The sequence below is a fragment of the Lissotriton helveticus genome, chromosome 7 (assembly GCF_964261635.1).
Source record: "Lissotriton helveticus chromosome 7, aLisHel1.1, whole genome shotgun sequence".
In the NCBI taxonomy this organism is placed as follows: domain Eukaryota; kingdom Metazoa; phylum Chordata; class Amphibia; order Caudata; family Salamandridae; genus Lissotriton; species Lissotriton helveticus.
Window position 1 is genome coordinate 485693349 of NC_136068.1, and position 27515 is coordinate 485720863.

The following is a 27515-nucleotide window of genomic DNA, read 5'->3' on the forward strand; positions in this document are numbered from 1 at the left end:
CTGTCCACGCTACCACTAGGATAGCTGGTCTATAAGGTTGACTTACAACCATCACCATAAGGGTTGTTTTGACTGGTGCAAGGTGTTCTCTAGAATAGTGAACATCATATACCAGGCCAACTTCTCACATTGGTGTGCAGCGGTTGGGATTAGAGCTTGCTGTTGTTTTACCACTTGTAATCTTGAGATATCATTTGAAAGATCACATAGGTACCTATAGGTACATATAAAAAGAAGTCTTAGTATACTTAAGTACTACTGAACTTAGCTGTTGTAGAGCCTGGGCCTAGCACACCCGGACTACAACTCCTAGAAAGGTTCTGTATGAAAACAAATAGTGTAGGTAGGTGCAACACCACACCTCACTAGAAAACATGTCTCAGACAGTGAACCCCAGTGGTTCTCTGCCTGCAGAAGTAGATCCCTTGAGGACTGCTTCGAGATATGAAGCCTTAGCCTTCCAAGAATTGAGACAAGTGTGTACTTCTAGAAGGCTAACACAGGGTTCCAACCCTACCCTCAAGTTCCTGGTTGAGCTCTTAGAAGAGTATGATGCTCAACAGCCACCTAAAACAGGTGACACAGGTAGTGCAGATGAAGTCTTTACCTCCTCAGATGAGAATGCTGATACTCCAGTACCAGATGAGGAAGAAGAGGGGGTGGAAGAAGATGATTCTGATCTTGAGACAAACAGCCAGGTCCCAGTCAGCAGTCAGAAGACTTAGCCAGGCTAACTTAAGCATGCACAGGAGTCAGTATGGGCAGCCCCCATACAGACCCCCAAGTGGGCTTATCTAGAGGCAGAGGAGAGGAAGATCCCACTCTAGGGAATCTCTCCACTCTCATGCTTCAAATAGCTCTCATGGCCCTACTCCAAGAAGGATGACCTCCCCTCAGAGAAGGGAACATGAGGCAAAAATGAGAGAGGCTGCTCTAAGGATTGAGAGGCAAGAACTTGGAGTTGCCTTGGCCAAAGAGAAGCTTGCTCGTGCTAGAGAGCATTTAGAGAGTGGGTTAGATCCCACTGGTGGCAGCAATATCCCTAAGGATAAAGATAGGTCCTATGAGAATAGACACCTAAGCAAGATTTTGCCCCCCTACAAAGAAGGGGATGACATCCACAAATGGATAACTGCTTTGGAGAGAGCCTGCAATGTACAGCAGGTACCCCAAAGTCAGTGGGCAGCAATCTTATGGCTCTCCTTTGCAGAACAGGGTAGAGATAAGCTCCTCACAGTTAGTGATGGGGATGCTAACAACTACCCTGTCCTGAAGAGTGCTCTGATTGATGGGTTTGACCTAACCACTGAACAATATAGGTTGTTGTTCACCGATACCCAGAAGACATAGACTCAGGAGTAGACTGATTTTGTTGATTGTGCCACTAAGGCTCTGGAAGGCTGGTTATTGGGAAGTCAAGTTAAGGACTATACAGGATTGTATAATTTGATCATGAAAGAGCAAATACTTAACAATTGTCAAAACCAGTTATTGCATCAATACCTGATTGACTCTGATCTGACCTCTCCCCACGAATTGGGAAAGAAGGCAGACAAATGGGTCAAAACCATTATTAAGCAGAAAAACCAGAACCAGGCGAGTGATCAGAAAAAGGCAGACCAGAAAGGTAATGAGCGGAAACAAAAAGACCAGAAGTCTTCACCAGGCTCCCAAAAGGCACAGGGGGAGGGTGGCTCCACAACGAACAAACAGAAACAAGAAGGTCCAAAGAAGCCCTGGTGTTTATACTGTAAATCAGTATCTCACTGGTTTAGTGAGTGCACCAAGAAGGGCACAGCACCAACCACCATTGCCCCTAAGGCAACTGTTCCCCCTAGTCCAGCTGTTAGTGGTGGTTCCCAGCAGAAGGGTGTAGTAGGGTTGACCCTGGGAACTGAGGTGGACTCTGGCCTAGTCAGCGTACCAACTCAGGCTGTTCTTATCTGTGATGGGGACATAGCAATGTCCTCTACTGTAAGTCCCAGTAATCTGAGCAAGTACAGGCAGACACCTTTTACTAATAATAAAATGGCTCAGGCCTACAGGGACACATGTGCCAGTGTCACCATGGTGACACCTAACTTTGTGGACCCTGAACTGATCATACTAGATGAGACCTACCTAGTGACCAACGCTAGCAATGCCACTACCTCCCATAGTATGGCAGTTGTTAACTTCTCCTGGGGAGGGGTAACTGGCCTCAAAAGAGTTGTTGTGAGTTCAGACCTTCCTGTAGAGTGTCTGTTAGGTAATGATCTTGAAACCTCAGTGTGGTCTGAGGTGGAGTATAGGAACCATGCAGAAATGCTGGGAATATCAGCACATGTCCTTGCTGTGACCAGGTCACAGGCCAAAAAGTGCTTACCTGAACAAGTGCTGGATCTTGGAACAATAGACCAGACACTACCCAAGAGAAAGAGCAAGAGGGTTAAGGCAGGGGCTTCCCCCCTGCCTCAGGTTGACGATCAGCCCTCCCAGGAGGATGATTCTAAGATCCAAGAGGGAACTGTCCTAGAAGAGCTTGAGCCTGATCAGGTTGAGTTTCTTGGGACAGAGGGACCCTCAAGGGCAGATCTGAAGCAGGCACAGTTAGACTGTTCCTCTCTTGAACCCCTCAGACAGCAGGCTGCTGCTGGGAATGCTCAAGGTACCCATAAAGTATATTGGGATGATGTGCTCCTTTATTCAGAGGCTAGAGACCCCAAGCCTGGTGCTTCCAGGAGGTTGGATATACCTCTGCAATTTAGGGGCTTCCTTCTTACCTTGGCCCATGATATTCCCTTAGCAGGACACCTGTGCCAGAACAAGACTTGGGACAGGCGTGTCCCTCACTTTCACTGGCCCCACATGTCAGAAGATACCAAGGAGTTTTGTCGCTCCTGGGTTACCTGCCAAGCAAGGGGCAAATCAGGTGACACAACAAAGGACCCCCTCATACCACTACCTGTGGTGGGGGTACCCTTTGAGAGAGTGGGGATAGACATTGTAGGACCAATGGACCCCGAAACAGCATCTGGGCACAGATTTATACTGGTGGTAGTGGATCATGCCACCAGGTATCCTGAAGCTATTCCCCTGAGGACCACAACAGCTCCTGTTGTGGCAAGGGCCCTACTTGGAGTTTTCTCCAGAGTGGGGTTTCCAAAGGAGGTTGTCTCTGACAGAGGTGTAAACTTCATTTCAGGATATCCAACTACAATGTGTAAGGAGTGTGGTGTCAACTATAAGTTCACCACCCCCTATCACCCACAGTGCAATGGGCTTGTGGAGAGATTCAACAAGACCCTCAAAGGGATGATAAAAGGGTTACCTGAAAAGCTGAGGCGAAGATGGGACGTCCTTTTACCCTGCCTTCTGTTTGCTTACAGAGAGGTCTCACAAAAGGGGGTTGGCTACAGCCCTTTTGAGCTTTTGTTTGGGCATCCTGTTCGAGGACCCCTATGTCTTGTGAAGGAAGGAGGGGAGTTACATCTCAAAAAGCCTAAGCAGGACATAGTGGACTATGTACTTGGTCTCCGCTCCAGGATGGCTGTGTATATGGAGTAGGCTTCTAAAAACCTTGAGGCCAGCCAAGAACTTCAGAAAGCTTGGCATGACCAAAAGGCTGTGCTGATTGTGTACGAGCCAGGACAGAAAGTGTGGGTGTTGTAGCCAGTGGCCCCAACTGCACTCCAGGACAAATGGTCTGGAACCCCATACCATAGTTGAACAGAAGGGAGATGTCACCTACTTGGTGGTTCTATGGACTCCCAGAAGCCCCCACAGGGTGCTTCATGTCAACAGGCTTAAAGCATTTGTCGACAGGGCAGACATGGGCTTGCTCATGGCTACAGATGAGGGGCAGGAGGAAGAGAGTGACCCTCTCCCAGACTTGCTTACTCAGAACCCTGATGATGCGTCAGTAGATGGTGTAGTTTTGCTGACAGCCTCTCTGAACATCAACAACAGGACTGCAGACAAGTTCTAAATTCCTTCAGACATCTGTTTTCCCTGACCCCAAGTCAGACAAGCTGGTGCACCCATGAGGTGGACACTGGTGACAGTCTGCCTGTCAAGAGTAAAATCTACAGGCAACCTGACCACGTCAGGGACTGCATTAGGACAGAGGTCCAAAAGATGTTAGAGCTGGGAGGTATTGAGCCCTCAGCGAGCCCTTGGGCCAGTCCAGTAGTCCTGGTGCCAAATCCTCACATCCAAGATGGTAAGAGAGAGATGAGGTTTTGTGTGGACTACAGATGTCTCAATGCTGTCAGTAGGAGAGATGCCCACCCCATCCCCAGGGCAGATGAGCTCATTGATAGATTGGCTTCTGCCAAGTTCTTGAGCACATTTGAACTGACAGCAGGCTACTGGCAAATCAGATTAGCTGAGGATGCAAAAGCCAAGACAGCATTTTCGACCCCAGGAGGACATTATCAATTTGTGGTAATGCCCTTTGGCTTGAAGAATGCACCTGCCACTTTCCAAAGGCTGGTGAATCAAGTTCTCACAGGGCTGGATGACTTTTGTGCAGCCTATCTAGATGATATTGCTGTCTTTAGCTCCACCTGGGAGGATCACATGGTCCACCTGAGGAATGTTTTAGAGGCCTTGCAAAAGGCAGGCCTCACTTTGAAGGCCACAAAGTGCCAGGTAGGGCAGAGCAAGGTTGTGTACCTGGGCCACCTGGTAGGTGGGGGTCAGGTTCAACCACTGGAGAGCAAGATCCAGACCATCAGAGACTGGACTCCTCCAACCACCCAGACACAGGTCAGAGCTTTCTTGGGCCTGTCTGGGTACTACACAAAGTTTGGTAAAAACTATGGGTCCATTGTGACACCACTGAATAATTTAACTTCCAAAAAGATGCCAAAGAAAGTTCAGTGGACAGTTAGCTGTCAAAGGGCATTTGATGACCTGAAGCAGGCCATGTGTACTGCACCTATTCTGAAAAGTTCAGATTACTCCAAAGAGTTCATAGTCCAAACAGATGCTTCTGAGTTGTGTGTGGGAGCTGTACTTTCACAACTGAATATAGATGGTCAAGACCAGCCCATTGCTTTCATAAGCAGAAGGCTGACCCCTAGAGAGAAACGTAGGTCAGCTATAGAGAGGGAGGCCTTTGCTGTGGTTTGGGCCCTGAAGAAGCTGAGGCCATACTTGTTTGGCACTCACTTCAAGATTCAGACAGACCACAAGCCCGTCCTATGGTTAAATCAGATGAAGGGTGAAAATCCCAAACTTCTTAGGTGGTCCATTTCCCTACAGGAGATGGACTTTACAGTGGAACATAGACCTGAGACTGACCATGCCAATGCAGATGGACTCTCCCGATATTTCCACTTAGAACATGAAGACTCAACTGGTCAAGGTTAGTTTAATGTCCCTAAGTTTGGGGTGGGATTGTGTAGGAGAGTAGGGTCTGCTTCCTATTGTCACCCCCACTTTTTGCTTTGCTTTACTGGTTTTTGACTTAGATATGGCTGTGGGCCTGCTAATCAGACCCACAGCACAGATGCACTATATCTAAATTCACACCATGTACTCTAGGTACATCCACAATTGGGAATTGGTTCACCTTGTCATCCCCTGTAGAAGTGTACCCTAGGTATAGGTATAGTATTCCTATATCTACCCTTATATATAGACACACAGTAACCTATAAGTCACTCCTATGGCAGGCCTTAACAATCCTGGAGGCAGAGTGCTTGGTTATGTGTGAGATGGTGCTCTAGCATGAGCTGAGCCTGTCTGCAGCTTTCGGAACCATGTCCTTATAGCTGTTCTATGATATTGCCATACCATATACTCTTAAGTGCATTATGAACCTCGCTGTTAAATGCTAACTTTGGTTTGGCTTTATCTAAACATGTCGTGTAAGATGTCATGCGCTTTGGAATACTACCCTCTCGTCAATTCTGGCGACGGGGGTAGCATTCCACCCTTCTAGAGGGAGAAGACATGTTGTTGCTGACTATCCCGGTTAAAGTTAACCAGAGCCCCAGCGTCACAAAATGGACGCTGCTGCCACAGACACACGTCTGACCTCCTGCTGCTTGGAGTCCTTCCAGACACAGAGGTTTGGACAATAGGTTTCCTGCCTGGAGAGGTGCGAACACCACCCCAGACAGGACTTTGTGTATTGGGACAGGGAGGGCTGAATAGATTGAGACACTGCCTAGGGCACACTAGGTGCTCCATGCATACCCCAGTTCAAACCGGTTGCTGGGGCACTCCAGCCCCAGCGCGAAACTGGACAAAGGAAAGGGGATGTAACCACCCCCCTTCCTGGTCCCACCCATAGGAGGGACCTAGAAAGTAATCCAGCCCCTTTTAGTTGTATAAAGGTAGGAGCTGAGTCCTAGGACTTTAGATTAATCCTGAAATCGAAACTTGACACGAAACTCTGGACCTTCGACATTCTGCTGAAGCTGAAGACTGAAGAATCTCCCTTTCGGCCAAGGACTGACCACCCTGGGCAACCAGGCACCATCCAGCAAATCAATGGCTTGCGTTGTCGACGCTCCCCCCGGGACCCGAGCACAGAGCCTGACAAGACCCAGACTTCCAGACCTCTGTGACCCTCTCTTCACATCTGCAGCCTAGCTGAGATCCATGGAGGCGACGAGACACGTGGGACCGGACATCTTGAAAAGCCTGCAACTTGCTAACTGTGCAGCTCCTGAGGTATCCTCGAAGCTGTGCACCGGGGATTGAGAAGTCCCGAATCCGAGCTCCACCTGCACCGAAGACCAGCCCTCCACACTCCACGAGTTCTACGTGGGGCCCTTCTGCTTGTGTTCTGCTTGACGCGTTGTCCGGTTGCTGGCCCGTTGGCTAGTAGCTTCTGTGACGACAATCCTTTTGAACCAACTCGCTGGTCTGGTTGCTCCAGACTGGCCCTTGCCTCCCTGCAGCGGTGAGGCACCTCACACTTTGCTGGTCTGCACCAGAAGCCTTCTTTGAATCCGGTGTGGGTTGCCTTTGCCAAGGCTTGTTGACTCCAATCCGGCAGTCGACCCCTCCATCTGCGAGAACCTTCGTGGGACAGCTCGCCTCCAGCACCTGGTCGTCCTCGATGCCTCCTGGTCCGCGTGGCTGAAGAGACAAGCTTCAAGACAGCACCTGATTGCTCCTCGACGTCGTCAGGTTCCATCCTGGTTCCACCCGGTCACTGGCTAGTGACCCAGACTCTGTCCCCTCTGCTTTCAGGTGCCTCTTCATCCTCGATCCACCTTTGGATCCACCCGGACATCTTCCTCCTGGTCGCCTGCAGCATCTTTCTTCACAGGCTCCATAGACTTCAACGGCGAAACCCGGAAGATCTTCACACCTATGCACCCGCCGCCGTGGGTGAGGTAACACGAGTACTTCGGTGCTCCCAAGGGTATTGACTATCCAAGTGTCTAGGTTTTTAGTTGTTTCCTCCTAGGTAAACCGGAAGCGTCCTAAATCCTTCTTTATCTAACTTCTAAGTTCCCATTGACTTAACATTGACTCTAGCGTGTGTGTAAAGACACTGCACGCGCTGCCTGTGGGCCTCCTACTTCTAAACTAAGGTTCAGAAAGTGCAGCCCCAGCGATGCCCTAGGCCTTTCCTTTTCTCGTGACGTGGTTCTTATACCACTTTCTTAATATATGGTTTGCTTCGCCCCTAGGGCCTAACTGTAAATTGTGCAACTTAATGTATCCTGATTAAGTAACTTATGTGCTTTGGCCTCTGATCTCATAAAGAGTTCAGAGAAGTGTGTTAGTAAATAAATACATATATATTTTATATATATCCTGTGTGGTGTCCTTTCATTTGATATCCAAGGGGTTACATATGGTAAAACAGCTGGCTTTACACGCCCTCAAGAGTCTTTTAGCCTAAGACTGTTCTGTCCACGCTACCACTAGGATAGCTGGTCTATAAGGTTGACTTACAACCATCACCATAAGGGTTGTTTGGACTGGTGCAAGGTGTTCACTAGAATAGTGAACATCATATACCAGGCCAACTTCTCACATGCAGGAGATAGGCTATTAGGTGATCACATTCCTAAAAAAGCTATCTTTGAGTAGATACGGGTTGCACTCACATAGTAACTCCCTCTGTAGTGCATGTTGTATTTGCAAATATCGGTAGGTTTCAGCGAGTACTAGCTGATATTCTCTTTGTAGGTCTGCGAACAGGATCATTCCTCTCTGCCGCCACAGAGCTCTTACCCTGGATAGCCCAATTAGGTCCCATTTATCAAAGCCTTTCTGTGTTGCCAGTATGCCTAGCTGTGCAGCGTCCCACAAAGGAGTTGCCCATGTAATCTTGCCCCACCAGCACAAAGCGCTCAGTGTTGTGTGCCAAAAGGTAAGTGTGACTGCAGTGGGTGTCGGGAAGGACGTGTTACTTGTCCCCCCATAAATGGCCCTGAGGTAACCTCATGGTTGCATGATCAATCTATCCAGTTGATAAGCTGGTTTCTCCACGGTGAGGCCAACCCATTGGTTGATAGTGACAAGGTGTGCCACCCAGTAATATTTTTGTATGTCGTGCAGGGCGATCCCGCCCATGTACCAGACCCTTGTCAGTTTTTCAAACACTATCCTTGCTGGGCCCCAATCCCAGAGTAGTGTACGAGTTTCACTTCCAATCGCCTGAAAATTGGATGTCAAGACGGTGTAGGGTGTGTTATGGAGCACGGAAAGAAAACAGGGTGGTGCCATCATGTTAACTAACGTGGCTTTCCCCAGTAGCGACAGTGGAAGGGTTATCAAATGCTGGATATCTTTCCGAGCAAGTGGCTGCACTAAATTAAGTGTGAAAGGCGCCCGACTCTAGTAATTTAGATCCATGGGTAGCAGAACCTGTCAGTGGAAATGCGAGCTGCACAGTCATTAGGCAATTTTGGTGAGAGGCCATGTAGGAGATAAATCCGGGATTTATTCCAGTTGTAGCCTTAATAGTGATGGAGCAAAATGAATGGGGAACATCCTTTTCAACGCAACTTTTACCACGCAGTGCTTTTACAACGCAGGCTTTACCACGAAAACCATTACAACGCATTGCACTGGGGGGCGCTCTAGGATAAGTAATAGTTTAATTTACTATCCAACACCTTCCCTACTATCCACGGGGACTGGAGTTGGAATAGTAAATTAAACTATTCACTATCCAGCACCCCCCAAATCAATGCGTTGTAATGGCTTGTGTGGTAAAACTTGCGTTGTAACAGCATGCGTGGTAAAAGCATGCGTTGTAACAACGTACATCCAAAATGAATATGTGCAGAGCCATACAGTAACATGTCTGCGTATAGCGATCCTGTTTTCCCTGTCCTCAGTTCACCTTAGTCTTCTGATCAGGGGTTGGTCCTAATCGAGGCTGCCAAGGGCTCCAGGACCTTGGCAAATATCAGGGGGGAGAGTGGGAATTCCTGTCCTGGGCCTCGTTGGAGTCTGAACAGCAAGGATGGCCACTGTTCGCTGTGACTTGATTAAGGGGATCAGTGTAAAGGAGCCATGTCATGTCATGAAATGCAGGCAAAAGTCTAGTTTGAAAAGTACCTTAAACGTGAAAGGCCACTCAATCGTGTCAAAAGCCACACATGCGTCTAGTGAGAGCACAAGGTCATCTTCATTGATCTCATCTATGTGACCTTAGAACGCTGTGCAGGTGAGAGAGTTTTTTCACCCCGCAATAAAGCTGGATTGGTCCAGATGAATCAGTGTCCAGATTGCTTGAATTAGTCGAGATGCCAGTAGCCTTGCTAGGATTTTGAACTCCACGTTTAACAGCGAAATAGGCTGATATGAGGCCCAATCTTCCTTGCGTTTTGCCATTCTTTTGTACGACAACTATAGTTTGCCAACCTTTGGTCTCTGGGCAAGAGGTAGTCTGCGGCCTTCTATGAACATATGTATGAGGTGGGGAGAAACTTTTGAGGCAGAGAGTTTGTAGAGTTCAATGGGTAGGCCATTAGTGCACATGGCTTTGCAAGTCTCGGATTGCTTGTATTATATCTGCTTCTGTGAGTTCTTGTTCTAGGAGCTCCTTGTCTGAGTGCAAGAGACTGAGGAGTGGAGTGTCTGTCAGTAGTTTGCGGGATGTGTGGCAGCGTGCGCTGGGGTGTAGAGGTGTTTGTAGTAAACAACAAAGTCACTATCAAATCCTTGTCTGTTCCTAACCCTCTCTACGCTTTCCCACAGTACTTCAAGTACCCATTGATTTGCTCTTTCCCTTCCATCAAGCCAGGCTAAGAGCTCTATCCTCCACCTTGTATAGGCAATGTTATAATGTGTGGTAATTGGCCTTAGCAGCTTCTGTTGCAGTGTTACTGTACTCCTTTTATTTCAGATTCAAGGTGTGGTGTAGGCCATCTTGTTCTAAGTCAGTGAGCTCGGTCTCGTTCAAGTGTCTCTAGACGGGCATGTTTTCCTTTTTGTGTCCCGTTGTCAATGATAGATCTTACCCCTTATAACTTGTTTATATGCCTCCCGCAGGGACTGCTGAATCCACTGAAGGCTCTCAAAAATGCACAACATTTTTAGGTATCAAGAACTGAGCACAATGTGTCGAAGTCTGACAGGCAGGCCATAGACTACTCAGACTGGAGAATGGTCAGAAATGCCCATAAGGAGGTGGCAAACCTCTCTGAAATGAGGGAGTTGGTGAGATAAGGTGAAAATGTGATCTATACGTGAAAAGCTACTGTGGACACACAAATGAAACGTGTATTGGTGTAGTGTGGAATTGTATGTGCTCAACTTATCAGCAAGACCCAGGGCCACTAAGATATCGGCTTAGAGTCAACGGAAGGACCTGGTTTGTCTACAAGCCAAAGGCCATTGGTATCACATAGGGCAGTGTTAAAAATCCCCGCCTTTAACAATTCACTGTCAGTAAGGCGGAGGAGAAGTGGGATGAGATCAGTGAAAGCCGTCTTGGAGTCTTGTGGGAATATACACTGAAATTACTTTCAGTTTCTGGCCCTCCCATTTTCCTGAGAGTGCTACATATCACCCTTGTATCAGACCATGTGTTTTGTACGGTGGATGGTAGTGACTTGTGTACTAGCATACCAACTCCTCTTGAGCCTGTGGTGTAACCCGTGTGGACCACCATTTTATATCTGTCTGTCATGCGCATGATAAGTGTTCCCCTTAAGGTGAGTCTCCTGGGAATAGGACCATGTCCGGAGAGTGTCTCTTGAGATATTGCATCACTACTCCTCTCTTTATCTCATCTCCCAGCTCATTGCCATTCCAGGACATCACTTTGAAGTTAGATGCTGCTAATGTGTCGGCCATGAATATATTGTAGTAAAGGGTAGCTTTACTGCTGGTGTTACAATAGGACAATCAAATGGACTGTGAAACCGCTGTCTTGGTTGTAAGTTCCTACGAATATACCCAAAGACGCCTCCGGGCATAAGAGTGCTCTATAAAACCTTAATTCAAATCAGAGTGGGGTGGGGTCTGACCCCCATCTAATGGTGGGATGGACCAAAGGTCAGGATGAAAGTGTGAAATGATGGTGCAAATGATGCGTCAATGCTGGAAAATTACAGTCATACATTTGAAACATAAGTGTAACAAAAAGTGTCAACAGAAAACCCAAATCTGCCCCCACCCCTCCCGCCCCCCCTCTCTACTTCCCTGCATGGCGGACTTGAAACACTGCAGATCGACTGTCGTCACAAAACATAATACAAACTTTGGGAGTCTGTGGTTGTTGCCAAGTGGTCACCTATCCACCCCACTGCCACTAAAAAGGAAAAAGATGTTATCAAAATGATTTACCAACATGTTGAGTGTTCTTGTCTCTAGTCAATGTGGCTGCAAGAGTAAAGACCTGAGTTCAAACGCCCACACCAGCATGGCCTCAGTATGATACAGTACCAGTGTCAGATCCGTGGGCTACTCTCAGCAGCTACTTCCTAGACCCGGCTGTAAGCTTGTGGAGCTGCTAGGTAAGATGGTAAGTGGAGATCTGTCGCTTTTGCTGGTCTCCTGATTCTTGTGTTCTATCCAGGGTAGTGGAGATGCATTGTTGTCGTACTGGTTTAGATAGAGGTCCAGCGCCTCCTACCACTCTCCCTCCATTCATCCAACCAATCCAAAACCTCATTAGGTGTTGCAAAGTACCAGGTCTTTCCATCTGCTACCACTCGCAGTTGTGCAGGAAAGATCATAGAGTATTTTATTTCACGTCTCTTAGGGCCTGTTTGACCTCATGAAAGCTGCTGCATAACCTTTTGACATGCAGTGTGAAGTCTGGGGAAAAATGTGACTGACGTTTTCGTATTGGGCTTTTGTTCCATAGCGAGCAGTCTGTAGTATGACATCGTGGTTGCGATAGTTAAAGATGTGAGCTATTATTGGGTGTGGAGGCTCACCTGGCTTCGGCGGGGTACTTGTGACACGATGGGCTCATTCAACAGAAAGATAATTGGAGAGGCCATGGGGTTGCATCTGTTTGAGGACAAAATCAAGAGCAGGTCCCTCCAATCTCTCAGGGACCCCTATTGTGCAGACGTTTTTTCTTGAGCGACCTTCGAAGTCTTCCAGTGTGGCCTCTAAAGCAGTTGTGGTCACGTGTAAGTCTTCGACTTGAACCTTTAATGTCGCAGTTTCAGCCTTGAGGGTGGTAATCGAGACCTCTGCCTCCTTTACTCAAGCTCCCAGATTCGGGGGTCAGCTGTTATCAATGCAACTAAGGTAGAGACCAAGCCCATTTTGTTCTCAAGGGCACTCTGCACCCCTTGCATCGCCACCATTATGTCTACAAGTATGAGCACTTTCCCCAGTATTGGAACTTTCATAGATTCCCATGCTTTTGTATCATTCCCCGTCGTCGGAATGGAAGTCTCGGTAACAAAAATAACATAGCAGTAGGTACAAAAGAGAAAGAAAAAGGCCTAGGCCTCATTCCCTTTTGTAGCATATCCACCTCTTTTTGTAAAAGAGACCAAACTAAGCATCAGCCAATCAGAAGAGCCTCACCCAATAGAACCCTCCTGAAGGAACCTCAGAGCCTCAGATTTTCCACCGCACGTTGTGCTTAGGGAGTCTCCTTTGAGCTCTGCTCAATCTCTACTTTTTTCAGGTTTTTTCTTCAGAATTGTTGGCTGTCCCTTCCAGGATGTCTGATAAGGAAAAGAAGAAGGCCCTTTTCAAGCCATGTTCCACCTGTGGTAAGAAAAGGTTATTTGTTGAGGACAGGCATCAAGATTGTATATACTGCCTGTACCCGGATCATAAGGCTGCAGACTGCAAGATCTGCCGCACCTTTTCTACCAAGACCCTCCGGGACCCTGAGGGTCGGCACCTCACCTGGCTCCAGAAGCTGAAGTCCAGAAAAGACAGTCTCCAGCGACAGTGAGGAGTCTTGTTCAGCCTCATCTTCAAGAAGGTCAATCAAAATGGGGTAGGGTTTCCCCTTCACCTTCTTTGGAGCGTCCAGTTAAGGCCTCAAAAAAGACCCCCAGAGAGCCTGAGAGCCAGGGTTCAGTCGAATCTCCTCACCATGGTGAAATGTCAGGAGACAGATTCGGAAGGAGAGTATCTGCAGGAATGTGCATTTCAACATTCTTCTCTGCCACAGGAGTTCACGAGACAAGAGATGGTATCTTCTCTCTTGCAAGATCTCCTTAACATGTTGCAGGATTACAAATCAAGGTGTTCTCAGCCTGCTGCTATTCCGACTACTCAAGCCTTGCCTGTCCCTACGACCCCGGTGATGGTCTCTCCAGAGTTGCCGACTCAGGTGGTGTCTCAGCCGCAAACACCGGCTCCACAAGTACCTTCAATGCCACCAGACATTCAGGATGATTCCTCGGATGAGGATCAGAACCTTGATGGCAGGCCTAATCAGGGCTTGGAATGGGACAAGTATGTAATTCCCGACCCGGCGTCACCATGTCCAGACCCTGTGGACTCCCCTCCGATGGATATCGGAGGGTTCCATAAGTTGATGGAAAGGGCATCTAGCAGGTTCAAGCTACCAATGCCGTCTGTTGCCACTGAGTGTTTCCTATATGACTTTAAGGAACCATATAAGAAGGTGACTAGATCCATTCCTATTGTGCATGTGTATGGGAGGCAGGCCTTAAGGCTATGAAGAACCCGACTACGGTGGTCCCTGTCCTACCGCGCCTGAAAAAGAACCGCAACCCGTTGGCTCCTTTGACTACTCCTGATAAGGAAGGCAGGAGACTAGATAATGCTGGGAAAAGATTCTTTTCAATAGCTAGTCTTCTGGTGCGGGCAGCAAATGCTTTGGCGATACTGGGCAGGTATGATCGCCAGTTATGGTGTGACATTTCTCCTTTTTTTGATCAACTGCCCCAGGAAGCGAAAGGTGAGGCGAGGAAAATTTTACAGGAAGGGGAAGCAACATTGAAGGAGATAATCGATTGTGCTATGGACATCGCCACAACAGCTTTTCGATCACTAGCTGGGGCAGCGGTTCTTCGTCGCCAGGGATGGCTTAGGGCGACTTGGTTCAGGCCGGAGATCCAGAATGAAATCTTGGACATACCTTTCGATGGAGAGGCGTCTTTTGGAAAGCATATAGATGACACTCTCCAAGATATATAGAAGGATACAGAGACGGCTAGGTCTCTAGGCACACTTCAATACCGAAAGGCTCCGATTAACGGTGCCAGAGGCAAAAGTACCATATACAGAGGCTCATACCAGCAGCAGCGGTACTCATCATATGGTTCAGGGTCTCATCAATACCGCCAGCCGTATCATCAGAAACAAGGGCAAGAATCGAATTTCTCCAGATCAAATACTAGAGGGAAACAGAATCGCCAAGGACCTGATACGTCCAAGAGGCAATAGCGGCGTCCTGGCTCTTCCTGCTGTGCCCACCTCCACAAGATCATCGGTAGGAGGCAGGGTATCTCAATACCTTCAGAACTGGTACAAGATACCATCAGACCGCTAGGTGCTAAACATCATTCGAAAGGGCCATACTTTGGAATTCACACAAATCCCACCATCCAAGCCCCCTGCTGCCATTCCGTCAAAACATCTGCGTCTCCTGCAGCTTGAGGTTCATCAGATGCTCCTGAAGGAAGCTGTGGAGCTGGTACCCTCATCTCAGAGAGGGGAGAATTTCTATTCTAGGTTCTTCCTGGTAAAGAAGACGCTGGAGAAATGGTGCCCTATTTTAGATCTCAGGGAGCTCAACACCTATCTAATTTCTCAATCCTTCTGGATGGTCTCGCTTCAAGACATATTGCGTCTTATCAATCCAGGGGATTTTATGGCCACGCTCGATCTCGAAGATGCGTATTTTCACATACCCATTCACCCAGCACACAGAAGGTTTCTACGGTTTACAGTAGCCAAGAGCCATTTTCAATTCAGGGTTTTACCCTTCGGACTTCGCTTGGCCCCAAGAATCTTCACCAAGGTGCTGGCACCGGTGGCAGCTTTTCTGCGGAAAAACCACTTTCAGGTCTTCCCTTATCTAGACGACTGGTTGCTGAAGGCCCCGGCCAGGGAGGCGGCGAAGGAAGCAGTCAGGGCATGTACAAACCTATTTCAGAATTTGGGTCTAACTCTGAACAAGGAGAAATCATCTCTGGTTCCGTCCAGGACTGCGCGCTTCTTACAGGCCATCTTGGACTTGAATCTCAACAAGGCTTTCCCATCCTTAGAAAGACAGGAGAAACTGCAAAACTTGGCACTGTTCTTGAGAAAAAGAAGGTATCTTTCAGTACGCCGTTACAAATCCCTTCTAGGAGTAATCTCCTCATGCATTCCTCACTGCAGACTGAGGGTGCGACCTCTTCAAGAGCAGCTAGACAAACAGTGGAAGCAAATTTACGGTTCATTCGACGACAAAGTGACGATCACCTCGGCAATGAAAAAGGCTGCCTTGTGGTGGACGAAGCAGGAAAACCTTTCCCAAGGTCTATCCTTCGTAAGCAATCCGTCTCCTCAGGTGGTGACAACGGATGCGTCATTGGAGGGCTGGGGTGCAGTACTTCAGGATCTCCATGTCAGCAGACATTGGTCACTGCAGCACCGTTTTCTTCCCATCATTCTCCTAGATCTCAGGGCTATCAAGCTGGCTCGTCAAGCGTTTCTCCCTCGACTGCGAGGTTTGGAGGTTCTCATCCGAACGGACAACACAACGGCCATGCATTACATAAACAAAGAAGGGGGAACCAGATATCTTCCGTTGTCTCAGGAAGCTCAGGAAATCTGGGAATGAGCTATTCTTCCCGGAATATCGCTGCAGGCGGAACATCTACCAGGGGTCCTAAACGAAAATGCCGACAGACTAAGCAGGCTGTCCTTAGTCAGTCATGAATGGAAACTGAACCAAATGGTATTGGACGAGATTTTCCAACAGTGAGGCAAACCTTCAATAGATCTATTTGCCACCCCGACCAACAAGCAATGCCGGTCTTATGGAAGCAGGCTTCACCATCAAGGGTCATTAGGGAATACGCTTTCTATAGCTTGGTCAAGAGCATTTGTATACGCCTTTCCTCCCATTCCAATGATTCCGAGGCTCATCAGGAAGATCAAGGTGGAACCATGCAAGATGATCTTGATAGCCCCCGCGTGGCCGAGACAGTTCTGGTTCACGGAACTCCATCTTCTGTCGCTCGTCCCTCCTCTTCCTTTGCGGACGATTCCGGACCTTCTAACGATGTCCCACGGACAGATTTGGTATCCAAGTTCCGGATTCATTGCACCTGACGGCATTGCTCCTGAGCAGCGAGAATTCATGAACCTTCCCATTTCAAATGAAATAAGAAAGGTTCTCTCCCAGGCTAGAGCTCCCTCCACGAATAAGACTTATCGTTTCAAATGGTAGAGATTTTGCATTTGGTGGAGGAAGGAAAGTGTTGACCCTTTCTCTTCTAAACCTCATCAACTTCTGCCTTATCTTTTGTCTTTGGCTAAGACAGGACTGGCTCATTCATCCATAAAGGTTCACTTGGCATAGATTTCTCGCTACATGCGTTCTGCGACTGGACCTTCTCTGTGGTCCTTAAGGATAATTAAACAATTTCTCAAGGGATCATTCTGAGTCTTTCTCCTGGTGAGGCCTCCGCCTCCCACTTGGCATTTGAATTTGGTTCTCCAACAACTCATTAAAGATCCCTTTGAACCAATACATCGGACGGACATGAAATTTCATTCATTGAAATTGGCTCTCTTTCTCGCCCTCACATCGTCAAGACGAATTGGGGAATTGCAGGCTCTCACAATACAGGAACCTTTTCTACAGTTCAAAAGGAATACAGTGATCTTACGAACTAATCCAAAGTTCATACCTAAAGTGCCTTCGGACTTTAACCTAAACGAACCTGTGATTCTCAAATCTTTCTTTCCTCACCCTTCCACTCCAGCGGAGAAGTCACTCAATTCTCTGGATGTGCAGCGGTGCTTAAAATTTTATTTGGATCGCACCAAGGGGTTTTGGAAGTCTACACAATTATTTATTGCATTTGTTGGTCGGCGCAAAGAACTTCCTCTGTCAAAGCAAAGTATTGCAAGATGTATTTCCAATGCTATTCTATATTGCCATTCAGCAGCAGGTAAACCGCTGAACAGCAGGATCATAGCACACTCTACAAGATCCGTTGCTTCATCTACAGCTCTCTGTTCGGGGGTGCACATCAGAGACATTTGTAGAGCTGCGACTTGGAGCAGCATGCACACCTTTAGGAAGTATTACTGCTTGGAGTCCTTGACGCAGGAAGACACGGCTGTGGGCCAAGCAGTCCTGAGGAACCTCTTCCACTAATTGGTGAGCTTTCCTTACTATCCCACCATCCTTTTTCTGCACATTTTGTCTCTAATCTTGGTACTAATGGTTTTTTCCTATGTGTTATTCCTTATTCGCTTAGGAAAGTATATATATATATACTGAAGTTTTCATATGCATATATACATGTTTGTGCCACAAAATGTGCTTTATGGTTTACTGCTGGCTACTCTGATACAAAAGCATGGGAATCTATGAAAGTTCCAATACTGGGGCAAGAAAACAAGTTACTTACCTGTAACTTTGGTTCCCCAGTATTGGTAACTTTCATAGATTCCCATGCGCCCACCCTCCTCCCCGAGGAAACCTCAGCCTTCAGCAAATGTGGTTACTGTTACACAACGGCTACGAAAATTTGAGGCTCTGAGGTTCCTTCAGGAGGGTTCTATTGAGTGAGGCTCTTCTGATTGGCTGATGCTTAGTTTGGTCTCTTTTACAAAAAGAGGCGGATATGCTACAAAAGGGAATGAGGCTTAGGCCTTTTTCTTTCTCTTTTGTACCTACTGCTATGTTATTTTTGTTACAGAGACTCCCATTCCGACTACGGGGAATGATACAAAAGCATGGGAATCTATGAAAGTTACCAATACCGGGGAACCAAAGTTACAGGTAAGTAACTTGTTTTCTTTGTCGCCTGGGAGGCCTGCGCTGTCGAAGCCTGCAAGCCAATAGTCACTTGAATCATGGCAGAGTCCCTAGGAAGTGTATACTTATCCAATTTGGCTGGCTTGATGGGCGCTGCGGGCTCCCCTCCCGCTGGTCATGTTGACCACATTCTTCTTGAGGCACTTAGCCACAAAGCAGCAGCCTTGCACAGGGGGGGGGGGGGGGGGGGGGGGGGGGGGGCTGTGCCGTTGGCTGCCATGGGGCAACAAATGTGTACACTTCTGCCTACCCCTGAATCTTCTGGGGGCCTCTGGGTTGTTAGAAAAAGAATGTAACCCAATTTTGCTGTGGCAGAGCCCCCACTTATAAGCAGGCCGGTAGGGCTGTTTCACACAGGGTTACCTTGGCTGGGGTGGCTAAAGCCCAGCTACCCTCTGCACATGTTGTGAGCTGAAGACGGGAGGGCCCAGCACAGTGCGTTGTATAATGGCAGTGCACATGGGTTGGCGAGGTAGGCAGGGAGGAAACTGGCGTCTGCTTACATCTTTCACATGAGAAGATGCACAGCTCGGCTAGTTGAAGGTGAGGGGCAATAAAAACTGTTGGCACTGCAAGAAACAATAGGAGGGTCTCAGTGTGGCGGTGAATGATAGACCGCTGGATTTCATATTCGGGCCCAGTGATTTGCCACACTCCCAGCTGCGATCACTGACCTCTGCTCATCACTGGTGGCACTTAGCCATGGATTGGGGCCATCCACACCCTTTGAGTAACGTAGGAGCCGAAGGTTTACTGCCCCGGAGGTGTCATTTTCTCTCTACTGCTCCACTTTATTGATCCAGGTCCCCAGGTCAGTGTGGAAGCGGTGATTTAGCTGCTAGGGCACCAGATTGCTACGTGCGAGAAGGGAACCGTCAGAGGGCTCCCGCCCACCGGGCAAATTGGCTTACTCTGGTGCAGTGAAATGAGCAAGGGCAACTGATGACGGAGGCTGACTGGCTAGTCTTGCGGTCCCAAGGCCGCCAGCGGAAAGCTACGCATTCTTCTTCCCCAACCCTGTTCGCCTCCAATGCCTACCTGATAAGATACTGCCCCGGGGGTTCTCCAGTGGTTCGCAGCGGTTCCCCAATGCCACTGACCGCCAGTCATCTTGCGCTTCTGTGTGCATCTCGCCTGCACAGTGTCAGTCGCCTCAAGCCTTGTGTCGCCACTCAAGGCCACGACTTCAGCTCGCTTCACAGACCTCTTCGGCAGAGACCGGATCGACTAGACATCACCATTTTTATATTTTAGCTGCTTCAGAAAGCGGCCATCTTCCTCGGCGGTTGACTACGCTCTCTACCATGGTATTCTTGGTAAACATCCCCTTAACCGATGTATGTAAGTCAGCAACATGGTCAACACAACACACGTTCTAAAAGCATTACTGCGTGGGCATATTAGTGCCACAGCAAGCTATGGTTGGCCAAATATCTGCCTGCTAGCCACTCCTGGTAGGACACTGATTTGCAAAGCATGTGTATCTACAGCCAGTCATGCAATGAATAGAATATGTTGCTTAATCCGTAAGCATCTGTTTGTAGCATGTAGTTCTGTAGATTCACATGTTCCCTCCTTCCTACCCAGAAGTGGACATGGATTGTATATGTTTCCTTGCACTAGCTATAATCTATAAGACACATATAGTTGATACGCTATATTTCATTTTCACCTTCCCTTGCTGCATGGAAAGCAATCTTAAGGTGGAGTTTGTGCACATTCACAGTGTCAACTAGGGGTGGTGTCACTCCACACCCCATGACTTGGACCTTCTTGAAAGGAAAACAACTTCTAATATCCAGACCAAATACTAATTGGTAGGAGTATGCAATGCATGTGTATCTACAGCATTGCACGCTATGAATAGATACTTACACTGTAAGTGACATTCCCTCTTACCCATTGCAATAGTTAATTATCAAGTTATCCTCTACCTAATCATAACTGTAGAATGTTTCCTCATTGTGGCGCCCTGTTTGAAAATTCTTAATTTGAGGGAAGTTGCTAATTCTGTCAACTAGAATTTAAGGTAAGTGTACTTTCAGTTGATGAGCTTAAGTCAAATAATCAGCCTTTTTCTAATCCTGGTACCCCATCTAATATTGCCATTCTACAAAATGTTCCTTTGGTCTTATATACTGCAGCATTTACACGCTCTTTTCACTAGAATGCACTTTGGTGGAAGGTCTAAAATCCTTTGTTTATCTACCAAAATATTCTCTAAGTATAAGCCATCAGAAATGTCTCAGGCACAATTTACTTTACCTCTGTAGAATGTTTATATTTGACATCCAAATAATAAAGGCATTACACAACTTTCAGTGCTGGTCATTAAAACAGACTCTTGCCATTTGCAGGCCTCTCAGCAGTCGTCAGGAGAGGATATGGAGATCTCAGATGATGAAGCAGAAGATCCAGCACACTCAGGACAGCAGCACTTTCCTGTTCTCCCTTCAGCAATGGGACACCTTTCCCTTGGTGTTTCAGGTTTTGCACATCCGCCTCTCCCACATGCTGGCACGCTCCCTCAAACTGGCTACCAACTTCAGTCCCCTACTGCCATCCCCCAACCTGTACCCGTCCACAGCAGAGCTGAGGGCGTGCCTCAACAGCAGATTCAGGATTTTCCCCAACCCGGCCTTCATGTCCAACATAACCCAGACGACTATCCCCAGGCTCCTCCACCTCACATTTATGACTATGTAAACTCTATGGAGTTGATGAACCGCTTGGGCAATCAATGGGGAGGCATGCCAATGTCATTCCAAATGCAGACGCAGATGCTGAGTCGTCTCCACCAGCAGCGGCAAAACAAAGAGCAGAGCTCCTTTGAGGAACCGTTTCATGGTTTTTCCCAAACCCAGGATTCCTCATTTGGGACACAGCCTCTTTATGGCCATTACCCCATGGAGCAGGACAGCCAGCACTTTGACAATGAAAATCTCTTCATGGCACAGCAGCTTCAACAGCAGCTACATCAGAACGATGATGATGACCATAGGCTTTATGACTACCGGACGTTGCAGTGGCAGTACCAGGAGGAGGAGAAAGACCCACATGCTGCCACAGTGGATAGTGTGCTTGCCACTCTCGTCCAGGAAATGAAGAACATTATGCAACGTGACCTGAATCGTAAGATGGTGGAAAATGTGGCCTTTAGCACTTTTGATGAGTGGTGGGAGCTTAAGGAGCAGAAAGCCAAGGTATGTGGTCCTCAACAGGTATCTCATCTCCTGTGTAACTGCTAATCACAGTGCTTGGCAAGTTTGTTACATTTAAATATATTACTGTGCAAGTAACCCCAGCATGTAATGAATGTGTGGTATTCTTGTGTCTCATCGCCTTTCTTTGTATATATGATTAACTTCCTACTGTCCTGATGTCACGGGTCCTGAGGTGCCTTATATGATCTTCCCATATTACATCAAGTGGTGTTATGCAACTCCGCTAAATTGCTGTACGGTGCAGCCTGGCGCCGGTGACATGATGCTACTTTGAAAAAATTCTGCTTCCAGTTTGGCTTTTTGGTTGGATGTTCATATAAGGAATCTGCAGGAGCTGCCACATCAGAAAAATGTTTTGCTGATGGTAAGTAGCTTGAAGTAGTTTATTTGAAAACCTAATTCATGTAGTGCCATTTTTTTGTTTCTGACTCCTTCCTTCTGTACAAAGTACCTGGGAACTTCTCCAGAAGCGTGTGATTTGCACCTCTCTGTTACCTTAAAATTTGCAGGCATGTTTTTACCCCCATAATTTGTTTTTTTATTGATTATTTTACATCCTCATAAAAGCAGATGGTACTTTTCATAAGCTACCAGTCTGAGTATAAATATTAAGGCATAATATCTCCTCTTCTGAGTTATCTAATCATAGTACAGAACTTATTGGTCTCCCTTCTTTGCTCCAACTGATGCTCCTCTGGAATCATGTTTTCCATTTCCCCCTTTTATATATGCCAGAAGAAGATAAAGGGGGAATCTACTGGAGAAGAATTGGGGCGGATGAGAGGGTAAGGCTGTAAAGATGGGGGTGGAGGAAAGGCGCAGATAATTCTTATCCTGTCTCGGGAAGCAGGCGATTCGGGATATTGGTCCCTAGTTTTATCTTTGCTTCATTTTTAGAAGATTTTAATTCCACAATGGCAAAATACTTCATTCTTAGCTTGGATTCATAACTGATAGTGTTATTTCAATTTCCATACCGGACATGATAAACCTAGATGGTTGCAAAGAGCAAATCATACTGTATTTGCTTCCAATGCAGGTAATCCGGCCCAGTTAAGTCCAGTTCACAGTTTACATTTGAATATTAGATTGTCATCTGTTTGGACAGTTTCAGATTTAATTTGTGAAACTGAAACTAGTGATCAAGGAAACAATATTCTAATATAAAAGGCATCAATGAAGCAGTGTGGAAAAGATTAAGCTTTTAAGGGTAAATTCTATGTTAGGTTTATCTCCGGTCTAATGTATGTGGTTAAAAGCAACTTAATTTTGGCCACTGTAATGGTTGAACCCTGTTAAATTAGTAACGTCTATTTGGCTCCAAGATGCTAGGACTTTCACTCTTTCTGTTTATTCAGATGTTTACCAGTCCATATTATCTTTGAGAAGACCATGCATATGTATTCGAAAGGCTTTATTTTTCCTTTAATTATTGCCAGTGTGCTTCATTTTTTAATACCACTCTGCCTTCTGTGACATGTTGGCGTATGCAGATTAAGCCTGCCACTCATTTCACTTTGAAGGCTGTGGTTGGTAGTCTATTATGTTCCACTGCTTTCTCCTTACTTATTTGCTAATTGCTCTAATGAATTGCTTGTACATCCTGAGGTATTAGTGCTAAGAATGACATTTTGATAAGTGTTCAGCAATTTTGGAGCTTTATATCTGTGATATCCGAATAATCGGTAAATGCCATGATGTTTTATTGTTTCCTGTTTTTTGAATCTGCATGAGTTGTCAGTTGTCTTAGTATTGTGTGTCTGAAAGAGACTGTAGTTATAGATTCCTTACCTTAGAATTTCCCCAGGTGTCAGAATGGATCCAGAGATTTTTTCTGTAGCAGTACCCCTGTGCGTCAGTAGGTAGCATCGGTCGACTCCACATCCGTCGTCTGTGTCATGATTGCTGGGATGACGTCGCAGTGTTTACTTGGATGCCGCCCTTGCACACTGATGTCAGTTATTTCTTTTCCCGCACCAGCCTGTGCAGTTCCGGAGAGAGCGTGTCCCTTAGTCTTTTTGGACTAACCCTTTTTAGACTTTTTGTCAACGCCCTTTGCGAGTCCTCGACTCCTGGTGCACGAGGGATGTCCCATCGTCGGACTGGCTTTAAGCCCTGTGAGTCCTGTCACAAGTTGATGTCATTCACCATTCCGCACCTCCTGTGCCTTTGGTGCGTGGAGCGGGCCATGAACCCGAAGTCTTTGCTGGAGCGGTCCCAAAAGCTTTTGGAGCCCTGACTGTCTGCTCGGCGCCGTTCGAGGTCCTCGTCGAGAGGAAGGTCGTGGGACCGGTCGAAGAGTCATCACTATTCCTCCTCAAAGTTTTCGCACTCCTCCGGTAAGTTGACACTCAAGAAGAAGGCAAAGAAGCATCGTAGCTCTTTGCCTTCTCCCAGTCTGTCCGCCGAGGCGACGCGGGACCCGGAGCATTGTCGGAGCCCGCTGAGGCAGCTCTGCTCTTCCCTCCCTTTCCTGGAGCCAGAGTGTCCCCTGCCCAACTTTGTGCCTTTTACGAAGCGCTCCACAGCATTTTTGGGCACTACGACTCCGCTGACGCACCTTCGGGCCCCGCAGACTCGGCTGGGTGGTCCTTTGACGCCGGCGGCTCCGGCCTCGGCACCAGAGGGCCCAATGGATCCATGCCTGGATCTGGACTGGCGCCGGTCGGCCTCCCGCTTCTTTCTGCTTCTTTCCCGGGTGCCAATTCCACCGACGACACCCCTGACACTGTTTGTGCCTCCAACCGGCGTCAACCCTAAGCCTCACCCGGTGCTGGCCGGCGCCGTCCGATGTCGGTACTGGTGCCGGAGGGTACTTTTGTACCGCTGTTCATCCCTAGCATTCCCTATCGCCCTGAGTGGCAGCCAGAGTAGGGTGCGGAGAACTGGGAGAAGTCAGTTGACCCTCTAGCAGACCAACTTGAGGAGCTGGACTGGCGAGAGGAGTTGGGTGATGCCAGTGGTCTGGATACCTCTACAGACCTTGGCATGCTTTCTCCCTCTACAGTGGCTATGGAAAAGGGGGCTTCCTACGCTGTGGTGTTGCGTAGAGCGGCTGAGGCCTTGGGCCTTGAGCTTCCTACGGTGGCTGTCGCGACTAACCTCCTGACTGAGGTGCTTGAGCTGGCAGCTGCCTCTTCGGAACCCCTGCTGCCTTTTAATGGATCTCTCACTGACAACCTTCTGGGCATTTGGTCCAAGCCCAGCACAGTGGCTCCTGTGGACAGGATGATTGCCCGACTCCACCGCCTGGATCCGGGCGACCTACTTTCCTCTCCCAACACCCTACACCTGAGCGCTTGGTGGTCCAAGCCTCACCGTCCTAGGGCGTGCTGCCTACTGCTCCCCCAGATAGGGAATCCAAGATGCTGGACCATGTTTTTTCCGCCAGCTTAGGACTGCTGTCAGTGAGCAGCGCAAGTCGCTTGGGCCATTATGCAAACACGGTGTGGGACACGGTCGCACAAGTGCTGCCACAGTGCCCGGAGGAGACTGGGTCCTTTCTTACCCGTGCTATTGCTGAGTGTCGAGACGCAGCTAAGTTCACCATCTGGTGTGGGTTGGATATCGCTGACTCGATGGGTAGGACGGATTCCTTTGATGGCCGCCGCATGTTTGTTTTCTAGGCGGACAACGCGCCTTGAGCGCTTCAAGGACTCTAGGGCCATGGCCAGATCCTTGGGTCTAGCAGTAAAATCTCGCCGCTCATACAGCCTGCCTTTTGCCCCTTTTGTGGCTACTGAAGGGGCGCCCCACCACGTTCCACCCAGAGCCACAGGGTCATGCAGACTGCTGACCTACGCATGGCCGGGGGAGTGGGATCCAGCGGCGCGAGTCTGGGGGCCAGCGGGAGGGCCAGTCCACCAATACCTCCCACTCCAGCAACCTCTAAACCTTCCTAGTCCGACTTTTCAGGGTCAACAGTTTAAAGTGGGCTGCAGGATCCGCCATCACCTCCCCCACTGGCACAACATCACGTTGGACAGGTGGGTTTTGCAGATAGTCCGAAGGGGCTGTTCACTCCCGTTCAAGACTACCCCTCCCTCCATGCCACCAGCACTCCATCGCATGTAGGAGGATCACCTGGCCCTTCTCAGCCAGGAAATTACGCTCTCTTGGCCAAGGGAGTTATCGAACAAGTCCCTGTGCTTGAAGTAGGTCGTAGTTGCTACTCCAACTACTTCCTTGTACCCAAGAAGGACAAAGGCCTTCGTCCTATCTTAGACCTCTTGGATGTCAACCGCTTCCTCCGCTTGACCTTTGCTCAGGTCCTGTTTGCCCTCGACCCTGGAGACTGGATTGTAGCGATGGACTTGCAGGACGCTTATTTTCACATCCCTGTCTTGCCTGGCGTTACCTACAGCTCACGGTAGGCCACAAGCTTTTTCAGTTCACGTGCCCCCCTTTGGCCTTGCCAGTGCCCCTCGAGTGTTCACAAAAGTGACGGCGGTGGTCGCAGCTCATCTGCGCAGATCAGGGGTTCCAGTCTTTCCCTATCTTGACAACTGGCTATTGAAGGCGGGATCAGCCCAGGCTGTCATCTCCCACCTCCAGGCTACGGTGGACCTTCTGCATTCGCTGGGGTTCACTGTCAATGTTCAGAAGTCACACCTGGTCCTTTTCAGAAGCTCCTTTTCTGGATACAGCGCAGTTTCGGGCTTATCCACCGAAGCAGCAAGTCCGAGATATTTAGCCTATGATACTGACGTTTCAGCCTCTATCCCGGATTTCGATGAGAATGACTTAGGCTGCTGGGCCTCATGGCCTCCTGCATCCTGCTGGTAGATCATGCCAGATGGCATATGTCTGCTTTGCAGTAGGACCTGAAGTTCCAGTGGGTGACGCATCAGGGCAATCTTTCCGAAGTCGTCCAGATCTCAGTGGGGACTGTGAGTCAATTGCAGTTATGGCTAACGAACCAAGATTGGGTCAGTGGCAGATCCCTCTCCCTTCGCCAACCAGAGTTCACAGTGGTGACGGATGTGTCACTCCTGGGATGGGCCGGCAACATGGGGGAGGTGGAGATCAGGGGTCTCTGGTTTCTGGCGGAGTCCGGGCCCAACATCAACCTTCTGGAGCTCCGGGCAATTCGTCTTGCACTGAAGGCATTCCTTCCTTCTGTCAAAGGAAGAGTAGTGCATGTGTTCATGAACAACACCCCCTCCATGTGGTACTGCAACGAATAGGCGGTGTGAGAAAGTGCCATCTTTCTTGTATTGGTATGCCCCCACTTTTTGCTGAACTGCTGATGTGCTTTGACTGAGTGTGCCCTGGGCTCCTGCCAACCAGGTGCCCAGGGCCTGTGTTCCTTCATTAAAACTGTTGAAACTAAAACCCAGTTGGCATCTCTGGCCACCTTTCAGCCCCTAATAAATGGTACCCAGGGCATGGTGACCAGAGAAGACCCCTAAGGGCTGCAGCACTTATTGTGCCACACTTAGGGGCCCTGTACCCTGACACCCACACACTGCCTTGGCAGGCTGAGTGTCTAGGTACAGAACTAAACAAAGAGGCGACATGGCACACATCCCTGTGTGCCATGCCCACAAAACCCCCTGCCCTGGCATACATCAGCCACCCCTCTAGCTGGGTGCCGTATACCAGTGGTGTGGGCACAGGTACCTGAGCCCTGTGCACCTGCAGTACCCAGGGCAATTCCTGGGGACTGTGAGCGCAGTGATGCCATTAAGAGTATATGGTGCTGGAAGGTTGTCATTACAAACCCCACAGGTGTTCCTCGGACGGTGTCGGTGGGGTTTACCTGCTGCTTCCCGTGACTGCTGTTCCCTTCCCCGCGGCCGGGCTTGGCTCCGCCCCCCGCCCTTCTGCCTGCGAAAAGACCGGCCGGGCTTGGCTCCGCCGGACCGTTTCCACCTGCCTACAATCCC

At 48.5% G+C, this 27515-nt stretch overlaps 1 protein-coding gene across 2 annotated transcripts in view; it reads left to right on the forward strand.

Moving 5' to 3' along the window:
* The window catches only part of SETD1A (SET domain containing 1A, histone lysine methyltransferase), a 1239111-nt gene that overhangs the window by 460021 nt on the left and 751575 nt on the right, over positions 1 to 27515 (forward strand). For both annotated transcript variants that reach the window (XM_078652474.1, XM_078652473.1), the window contains exon 9: positions 20761 to 21606. In XM_078652474.1, coding sequence (XP_078508600.1) covers positions 20761 to 21606 — 846 coding nt within the window. The remainder of the gene's footprint in view (positions 1 to 20760; positions 21607 to 27515) is intronic.